This window comes from Gossypium arboreum, chromosome 4, assembly GCF_025698485.1.
Source record: "Gossypium arboreum isolate Shixiya-1 chromosome 4, ASM2569848v2, whole genome shotgun sequence".
Taxonomy (NCBI): Eukaryota; Viridiplantae; Streptophyta; class Magnoliopsida; order Malvales; family Malvaceae; genus Gossypium; species Gossypium arboreum.
In genome coordinates this window covers 5,515,632-5,526,095 of record NC_069073.1, presented here as the reverse complement: position 1 = coordinate 5,526,095, position 10,464 = coordinate 5,515,632, and the positions used below count along the sequence as shown (strand labels likewise).

Sequence of the window (10,464 nt, the reverse complement as noted above, 5' to 3'; positions counted from 1 at the left end):
TAATTTTATTACCATTATATGTTTTCTGAAATTAAATTTCTAAACATAATTATACCTTTAATTAATTAAAAAGCATTTTACAAAATTAAAAACAAACTAGATCATACTAAGCTTGAACTTTGAATATTAAGGTTAAAGCCCGATCCATATCTTAATTAAATTTGGAACTTGATATTTTTATTTAAAAGGATAATCCTATTTCCAAAATTTATACATTTTATAAATCAAATGAAATTCAGGTTACAAATATCTTTCTATTTCCACAAATTTTCCTTCATAGAAAATATCCAATGTAGTTTTCATTATCAGTCATCAAGATATTATATATGTATCACAGTTGAAGAGAGTCGCATGCCGCTCAGTCATCTAATGGAGCTTCAAACCTTTCGCCCTCCCTCTTTTGCAGGTAACCATTTCTCTCTTTTATGTTCTTACTAGCTTCGACCCTTCCTTAGCTTTAGTTTTCTCAGAAGAACCCATAGATTATATTATACATGGTCAGTATGGAACTTCGGGTATTACTAATATTATGGCATTTTCGTTGAAACAGGATATAATTAACTTTGTTTTCTTTTCATTTTCTCTGCATATTTTGGGATTCTACCCCTTTTTTTTTATGTTTATTTTTTAATTTTAGCTTATCTATATTTTTTGTTGAAAATATTATGACCTCTACAAGGTTAGTTTATTGGACCTTGCACTGGACATGGAAGAATATAAAGAAAAGAATCTTGTTTCAACCAAATTCAGAATCAGTGTGCTAATAATAAGGTGGTTATGTAGTTCTAATTATCAAAGCTGACTCCAATTGGTGTAGGAACTATGATGTTTTTGGTTCGAAACCAAGTGCAACAATGGAAGAATCATTGTAGATTTAGTGTAAATACCATGCTTTCGGGGCATAGGTTCTATAAGCATTTATTATCAGGGAGGAAATGCGTCTCGAAAAATACCAAAACTTCGGTCTCTTGTTCTTATAGCACAGAGCAGAATGATACTTTGCCATCCATAAAACAGCTGAGTGATGCGAGAGTGATTTATGCTGTGGCTGCTGCCCTGGGTCATAACAAGGTATAGTTGTGGTTGTTGACTTTATACTTATGAGCGAGTTTACTGCTTATAAATTTCTTATTTGTATAGTTTGTACTGTGATTTCTGGTTCTCTAAGTTCTTTGTATTTAGGGAATCTTGACTTAGTTTTTATTTTTTGGTACAGAGAGCTTGGTTTAGTTTTAAGACATGAATTTCTGTGCATTTCATGCTTGAACTTCTTCCTTTTTACATAATTAAAGAGTTAAATCAAGTTCATCTTCAAAATTTTTGTTATGGCATGCGCTATTGTAACTATGCTGGAGTCCTTTTAATGTATATCTCCAATTTTATATATTTTTTCCCCTTTTAAATCAAGCTCACTTAGTCATCCGTTTTTGGGACAAGATTGTTTAAATTGGAGGGAACTCTTTTACCTTTACCTGTTTCTGATCATTTGATCTTTCATGTTGATTTAACTTGGAATAGTCAAAAAATAGTTTTATATGGAATGGATATTTTTCAGTCAAACCCTTCGTTCATGAGCATGGGAAGTTTTTTTTTCTAATTATGTTGTTTTTTCTTTCATTGAAAGTGCACATAGTGATTACTTTGTTTCTCATATTTCTCATCTATTAAATATAATACATTTCCTCTAAGGCTTGCATATTCCTTGTATTATGGTTTTCTTACTATAGGAGGCACATCCAGAATCCAGTGCTAGAGTGCCTGCAATAGTGAAAGCTCTTGAGAAGATGGAGCTTACCCCAAAGGTACTGAAATGAATTATTTCTGTCCCTGTTTTGTTTCTGTTTCATTTGTTTTCAGCTGCAAATGTTCCTTGTTGATGCATGTTTCATACTTTGAACATTTATCGTTATCTCAGTCTCTGCAATTTGAATCTAGGAATGTCATATGAACTACTCGATTGTATTGTGATATCTCTATGCTGTGGTAGCATTCTTTAACTTCTATGCCCATTACAAAGCATGATAAGGTAGTACATTTGTGAATGTCTGCTAACAAAAAAGATGTGCAGTTCTTTATGAAATGGCTTATAAATAGCTTTGCCATGAAATCACCACTCCTGACTCTGTCAGTCAAATTGATGTTCAGGGCAATAGGTAATAAAGACTAGTTGTTTGAAAGGAAATTATAGTTTGTTAGTTAAGAAAAACCTCTTCATGTTGTTTGATTCAAATTTATTTTTTCAAATAATAACTTACTAGGAGATTTTTCTGGTGACAGAACTGTCCTATCAACGAAGGTTAGTATTTGTTGATAGTTTATGGCTTATTTGATTTTTTCTTTTAATTCTTTCCCCTTATCTTAATTGGAATTGGAAGGTCAAATTCCAATAAATTAAATGTAATTCATTGCCCTAATGGCTGAAGCAAGGGTTGCTCTCAGCTTCTGTAAAAGTAAAAATAAATCCTGAAAGAACTGGTGGATGGAAGAGAGGTGTCATTTTTTTTTATTATTACAAGAAATATGAATAGTAGAGATGTGCTGTTTGAAGAAAACTGAACTGATTGACAGTAAAAAGCTTAGTACCTTTCTATAATAATATTATTTTGAGAATTTTCATTTTGTGTTCATTTTTCTTGTTTATGTCAGTTTCGTGGCTCAGACATCCTTGAACTTCAAAATTTCAATCTTGCTTCAGTTGATGATATTGCCAGTGTTCATGCAAAGGCTTATGTATCTGGCCTTGAAAAGGTGGCCTCTAGGTCATGTGCTTTATATTTTCCTTTACATCTATTAGTTGAAAACGGAACTTCATTTGTTACATGCTTCAAGTTATAGGCTATGGATCAGGCTTCTGAGCAAGGCCTTATTTTAATTGAAGGTTCTGGACCAACATACGCTACTTCCACAGTAAGTATATAAACTTATTGATTATTTCTTTGCATTTCTTTAGTTTTAATTTCATAATTTGATTAGTATCTTTACGAATTTAACCATATGCCTTCTATAACCACAAATGCCACTACTTTTTCCCAATTCAAAGGGGATTGGAGCTAAATTTCTAAACATATTCTGATGTTTTATTAGCATTCTCAACTGTTTTTAGGATCTCTTCAGGGCAGTGTCCCCTTTTCCTCCATTATGCATCTGTCTTAGTGGTCACTCTTCTACATTATACATTGGATTCAAATAGCAATTGTAACAATCTCATTGTTATGAATATCAGATACTTTTCAGTTAGAAGTGATTACTAGATCAAAAAATTTGACAGTTCCATATTAAGAAAATTGAGCAAATAATTGGTTGAAGGCATGCAATTTGCTTATATTGCTTCAGGTTCTTAAATATGTGTTCAATATGTCTTACATGTCTTTTCGTTTTGTGGTACAGACATTCCATGAGTCGCTAGTTGCAGCTGGAGCAGGACTTGCCTTAGTTGATTCAGTGGTGATGTCTCAACTTAGAACGTTAGTCGCTTAAATGATTATATCTTTCGGTCTTCTTGTTAGCTCTTCTCCTTTTGACTTTCAATTGTTACATTTCTAGAAAGTGAAAGTTCCATTCTCCTGTGTTTCTTTAAAGCTATGGAAAACATTTGTAAGATTAGGAACCTAAAATAGCTAAAAGTGCATTAAATTTAATGCCGAGCCTCAAAGCCATCTTGGAATGTGGCTTTCTTCCTCAAACAGATGAGCCATATATGTAGGAGTAACTTTTCTATGGGCCTAGAATTACTGTCCATACTTCAAAATAAAATAAAATAATGTAGAAAACAACAATTTCAAATGACATTTTTCGAAAAATCGAAGGATGCAATTAGGGGTAAACAACAATTTGAAACACTGCTCTTAGCTCTACAGACTAACAAATTCTTTCTTATTGTGAGATGGGGAAGTTGTTTCTGAATCTCTAAAAAGCCAAACATATTTATGTCATATTCAGGTTGCAGCATCAAAGAACCAACTAGATCCACCTACTGCTTTTGCTTTGATAAGACCTCCAGGACATCATGCTATTCCAAAAGGTCCAATGGGGTTCTGTGTTTTTGGCAATGTGGCTATTGCAGCTCGTCATGCTCAGTGCGTACATGGATTGAAGCGGGTCTTTATTATTGATTTTGATGTTCACCATGGTAACGGAACCAATGACGCCTTCTTGGATGATCCAGATATATTCTTTCTTTCAACCCATCAGGTACACAACTTCTCTGGTGCATATCAATATCTTTTTTACTCTTCATTTTGCAATATTATATCTTTCTAACCGTTTTTGGTATAAAACAAGGCCAACTATTTGGTACTCATGCTTTTCTGCTCAAACCAGTAAGAATTGGAATTAGGGGGACATGCTGTACTAACTTTTCACTCGAGTCATCTTCTGATAAACTTATTAACAGAATATATTAGTAGCTAATAAATAAATCCCACTTTCACTAATGTTGATATAGGATGGAAGCTACCCTGGCACTGGAAAATTTGATGAGATAGGTATAGGAGCTGGTGAAGGAGCAACACTTAATCTACCTCTACCCGGAGGCTCAGGTGATACTGCAATGAGAACAGTTTTCGATGAAGTCATCGTGCCCTGCGCTCAAAGGTTCAAACCAGATATAATCCTTGTCTCTGCTGGGTATGCTCTCAATCACTCGAGGATGTTTGGTTAGATAATGAATCCAGAGAGTATTGGCAGTGGAATAGGATTGGGATGTAAATAGGAAAGCTTGTTTGTTTATTATATTTTGGAGAAGATTATGTCTTGAGCAGGGTTTGGATTGATCTTTGTGCAGGTATGATGGTCACGTATTGGATCCACTAGCCAGTCTACAGTTTACAACAGGAACGTACTACATGCTTGCATCTAATATCAAACAGCTTGCCAAAGATTTATGTGGTGGTTGCTGCGTATTTTTCCTGGAAGGAGGATACAACCTCGATTCACTTTCGTATTCGGTGGCAGACTCATTCCGAGCATTTCTTGGTGAGCCAAGTTTGGCAGCTGAGTTTGATGACCCTGCAATATTGTATGAAGAACCATCAACCAGGGTGAAGCAAGCGATTCAGAGAGTAAAGCACATACATTCACTGTGAATGTGCAGATATCTAAATCTTAAAAAGTATATATATGGAGATTAAAGTTCATGTTGTTATTATCTGTGAATGGCAGTTATAACTATACTAACTCTATACTAGAAAGCTGAAATGCTTTTTCTATAAATTGCCATAGCTAAAGGAGGGGAAATTCTGCTATAGCTCGTACTAAAACAAAAAAAAAAAGTTTGAAAATGGAGTTCTACAATATTCTGATTCCATGATTTTTCTTAAATGGTAATTAGGCTTCTATATATATTGTTTATTTGCGAAGCAGACCTGGACATTGGGTTAACAGTTTCATCAGTAAGTAAGCTATATTCTAGTTTCAAAAGGAAGGATTGATTTGATACATTGGTTTCCACAATCAATTGGCTGATAGCAATTATCCCATTTCATAAGAGTTGGCTTTTGCATCCCATCCGTTGATCTCCAAAAGCCCCTACACTATTTTTCTACTTCATTGCATGCATGAATAGGAAACAAAGCAATTTGCATCAAGTAATTCGAAATACACAACAAGACCGACTTTGCTAAAGTTACGTGTCTCGCCATAGATGATAGCTTCGAATCCCACCTACTCAATCGTTTCTTAACCTTATAAATAATGAATAGGAAAGTACCACAGGTAACTCCTAAACACTTCCCAAGATCTAAAACCTGGTTGTTATAATAAACATAGATAATGGTGATAGAACGACTACAAAATAATAAGAAAAGAAAAATAAGATTGCACAGATTTCACATAAAAAATTTTTTGAAAAAAAAATTACGGGTAGAGTAAGAGAAATTCACTAATGTTGAAAAACGAATGATACAATGGGAGTTTTGACTACATCTAGTAAAGGGTTAAAAAAATCCTATTTTCATCAAAGTCAAATAAGAGAAAAATAGTTCTATACAGAATCAACTTGTGCTATATGGGCCGTACTGCGGGGGATCTATGGCGAGCTACAGCCCTCAGTCTTTCGCCCCATGGATCCCCTTATTTTGTCATTATATTTATTTTTTCAACAATTAATGAGATTTGGGTCACACAATCTCTAACACTTGAGGAAGCCAATTTTTTTCTTGATGGTAACTACCATGCACTCTTCTGTATTCGTTGAGAAAAACAATTAAGTCTTCATCTGGAGAATTAATTTTATATTCGAAATACTAATTAAATTGTTGAACTCTAGACACCATGTTCGCTTGATCTAACTCTGCCTCAGCAATGAATAAATATGTGATTTGAGGTCAACCTCTAGACAAACAAATAGGTTCCCAAATCTGATTTCTCACCCCTCTAAGAATATTTTATACCAAACTTTTCATACCCAAAAAAAATAAATAAGGTGATAAAGGATCACCATGCCTTATTCGTTCCTCTGTGAATGTCCCATTCCAGTGGATCTATATAATAGCCGACGAAGTACGACTCATGATGGTTTTCTTCTTAAAGCGTAACTTCAAGAAAGTCTCATTAGACTCTATCATATGCGTTCTCGAATCCAACTTAATGGGCATCCATCTCTGCCTTCCTTAATTTGCGAGATTTCACAGAGTGGAACATTTCCTGCGCAACAAGGATATAATCTGTAATTTTTCAACCAGCCACGAAGCTTACCTAATTGGGAGCAATGAGGTACACTCCATAATGCCCTTGAGAATGTTAGCAATGACTTCCGTGACCACTTTGTAAAGCACAATACATTAGTTGATGGAATGATAGAGTTTTGTTAAGATTCGTGGCTAACTGTTGTTTTTGAAAAACTTACTTCACCATACTACAAGCTTAAATGCTTGAGAAGTGGAGAAAGATGAGGTCCACGGTTGTACTGTACTGTATTGGTTATACACAACCCAGAGACCCTCGGATAACACCCTTGTATAGCTATCTATTGATCAAACTTTATCATTCGATAATCATTTTCCAAGTCCGTAAATTAAATAGGTTGAGAAGGTTTCCACATAGCCAAAACCTTATTCAATTAACCTAATTCTCCTTCCCAATAACTTGATAATTACAGTTTTAGCCATGTTTTTTTCCATCAATAGATCGTACTCCCTTAGAGAAACTAATGGACGAAGTTTCGTCATTAAGTTTAGTAATCGCATCTCCCTCATTCAGATTGATATCTTTAACTTCACATAGTCTAACTTTTTTGGTACTTCGACCACCACCACCCTTCGGAGTTGGCAATCTCCCTAAGTCTCCAGCGTCTCCATCGTTAGAGAGTATTATCCTTAAGCTCTCTAAGCATATAAGACCCCTAGAAGCCATCATTCTTAATGGCTTTCTACCAATATTTTAAAAATTAGATTGGTGGTCGAATCGATCATGCATTGGTTCATTGATCCTACTAAAAAAATCATAAAAAAATTAAAAATTTTAGAAAATCTAGTTCAATTGGTCCATACTAGTTCAAGTTTCAACTGGTTCAATGCCATTCTTCGAATTGGTACCTCAATTGGCTCCTAGTTTGACCAATCGGCCCAGTCCGATTCAAACACAATTACTCTACGCGTGAATCTCTTCCACCTTAATGACTCTTCACACCCTTACAATATGAACCACCGAAACAAGTTACTCCCAATTTTTAATGGATAAACTACACTAGTAGTCACTCGACTATTGGTAAATTTCTTTTTTGGCCACCCAACTATGAAAAGTTAAAAATTGTTACCCAACTATTCAATTTTTCTTTTTTGGCCACTAGTTGGCTAATGTAAAAATCAAAACACTAAAAAATCCAAGATAGTTGGGTGACAAAAAAACAAAATTGACTAATAGTTCAGTGACCATTTTGTAACTATTCATAGCTGGGTGACCAAAAAAGAAATTGACTAATAGTTGGGTGACTATTTTGTAAATATTCATAATTGGGTGATCAAAAAAGAAATTGACTAATAGTTGAGTGATCATTTTGTAACTATTCATAGTTGAGTGATCAAAAAAGAAATTTACTAATATTTAAGCGACTAATACGATAGTTTACCCATTTTTTTTATTAAAGTAGCTAAGTATAAAGCATTAGCTTATTGCAAATGAACAATACAGAAGGAATTGTATGAAACTGTGATTTCACGTCATTCCTATCCTTTTCTAATAGGAAAATGACAAATCAGATTTTTTCCTCCTAGAAAAAATTCAAATCCAACTAAAAATGCGGAGGAAAAATCTGATTAGTCATTCTCCACTTGAAAAATAATAGAAATGATGTTGAATCACAAATTTATATAATCCTCTCTCATGAAAAATATTATAGAATTATATAAACACCTATTTCAAATATAATTAGCTTTCAGCAACACTATAAGGTTATTGTGAAAAATAAAATAGAATAAAATAAATAAAAATAAAGAACACATAAATTTTACGTGAAACCCTTTCGGAAAAAACCACAGGCAAGAGGAGAAGAAAATTCACTATGTCGAAAAATTTTTACTCAAATACAAGAGGAATAGACTATGTCTATTTATAGGCTTGCAAAGCCATATTCTAGTAGGATTGAAACACCTTATCCTAATCAATATAAAATAGATGGAGTTTAATAAGGTTTAAAACCTTATTCTAAAAATAAAATAAAAGAAGTCTAGTTCTATATGGATTTTACTTTTATTTTATTTTCCATCGTATTTTATTTAAATAAGAATTTTGGGTCACTTAATTCTAACAATCTCCACCTTGACACAAATTCTCAATGAACAAGTTCTTCATCGCGAACTTTCAATAAACAAGTTCTTCACCTCTTCCAAAAACCCTTAAGGGTTTAACTTCAACAATGAACACCAACCAAGTCTAAGCAATGCTCAAACTTGGTTATAGGAAGTGACTTAGTCATTATATCTCAGGATTTTCATGAGTGCTAATTTTGCTCACAACAATATCACCACGAGCAATAATATCACGAACAAAATGATACCGAATATCAATGTGTTTTGTTCTCTCATGAAACATTTGATCTTTTGTAAGAAAGATGGCACTCTGATTGTCACCCTTTGCAACAAGCCTTGCTTTATATCCGGTTCTTCAACTCCTGAGTCCCTTCTTTCTTTTAAACACCCATTTACAACGAATGACCTTTTTACCTTTAGGAAGTTTTACAAGATCCCATGTTCTGCTTTTGTGGAGTGATTCCATCTCCTCTTGCATAGCAAACATCCACTTTTCGAGTCTTCACACTAATCGCCTCGAATAATTAAATGGCTCTTGATTCGCATCTATATCTTCACCACATTTAAAGCATAAGCAACTAGATCAACCTCGGCATACTTCTTTGGAGGTTTAATTTCTCTTCTTGTCCTGTTTTTGGCGATAGAGTATTGCGGTGAAGAAGCAACTCTATTCTCAATTTTGTCTTGGCTTGAGGAGTTGATTCGTATTAATCGATGCTCCACCGCTTTTGGTTTTCTTTATTGGAAGAGTCTTTAAGAGATAAGTTAGGTAGCATAGCGGTTTCATCAAAAACAACATCTCTGCTAATCACAACTTTTCTATTTTCAGACACCATAACTTATAGCCTTTTACACCACTTTATAACCAAGAAAACGCATTTAATGGATCTTGGTTCCAATTTTCCATTATCAACATGAGCATACGCAGGACACCCAAAAATCTTTAAATCGAATAATTAGCGGGATTACGGACCATACCTCTTGTGGAGTCTTTTCTCAATGGCAGCGGATGGAGATCGGTTGATCAAAAACATGCAGAGAGGTCGCTTCGCCCAAAATGACTTGTAAGTTGGCATTTGACAACATACATCGAACCTTCTCCATGATCGTTCGTTCATTCGCTCGCAACGCCGCTTTTCTTGTGGAGTATGACGAATCAAAGTGTCTCATGATCCTTCGACTTGCACAATCTATTAAACTCATCGAGCGTAACTCTAAGCCATTGTGCATGCGGAGGTATTTTATCTGCTTTTCCGTCTGTTTTTCAATCATAATTTTCCAAGACTTAAATGTGGAAAACACATCGCTTTTACGCTTCGGAAGAACGCCCAAACTTTTCTCGGAAAAATCATCAATAAAGGTTAGCATATAATTAGCTCCACCTCTCGAAGGCACTCTGGACGGCCCCACAGATCGAATGGATATACTCCAACGTTTCCTTCGTGTTATGGATTCCTCTAGTGAATCGAACTCTCTTTGCTTCCCAAAACACAAGTGCTCACGAAATTCGGTTTGCAAATTCCTTGCCCATTAAGAAGTCCTCTTTTGCTTAATTACGCCATGCCATTCTCACTCATATGCCCTAGGCGCATATGCCAAAGTTTAGTAATATCATCATCGACAAGGAAGAGGAAGCGGCAATTGCATCACCAAGATAAGATAGAACCACAGTAAAACATATAACTTGGCAATCTTTCTTTGCCCTTTCATCACAACAAGG

At 34.6% G+C, this 10,464-nt stretch overlaps 1 protein-coding gene across 1 annotated transcript; it reads left to right on the top strand.

Moving 5' to 3' along the window:
• Nucleotides 1-215: 215 nt before the first annotated feature.
• On the top strand, nucleotides 216-5,303 carry LOC108458363 (histone deacetylase 14, chloroplastic). Its single transcript, XM_017757726.2, has 9 exons — nucleotides 216-406; nucleotides 818-1,071; nucleotides 1,728-1,802; nucleotides 2,647-2,748; nucleotides 2,836-2,907; nucleotides 3,388-3,444; nucleotides 3,940-4,191; nucleotides 4,445-4,626; nucleotides 4,784-5,303. Exons 1-9 carry the CDS (start codon nucleotides 229-231, stop codon nucleotides 5,082-5,084), a joined length of 1,473 nt encoding a protein of 490 aa, XP_017613215.2. The 5' UTR covers nucleotides 216-228; the 3' UTR covers nucleotides 5,085-5,303.
• Nucleotides 5,304-10,464: the final 5,161 nt, after the last annotated feature.

Excerpts from the sequence above, each read along its gene's own strand:
- LOC108458363 (XM_017757726.2), top strand. The coding sequence starts at position 229 with ATGAAATTCAGGTTACAAATATCTTTCTATTTCCACAAATTTTCCTTC. Across the intron at positions 1,072-1,727 it reads CTGCCCTGGGTCATAACAAG|GAGGCACATCCAGAATCCAG; the intron begins GTATAGTTGTGG and ends TTCTTACTATAG. Across the intron at positions 4,192-4,444 it reads TCTTTCTTTCAACCCATCAG|GATGGAAGCTACCCTGGCAC; the intron begins GTACACAACTTC and ends ATGTTGATATAG.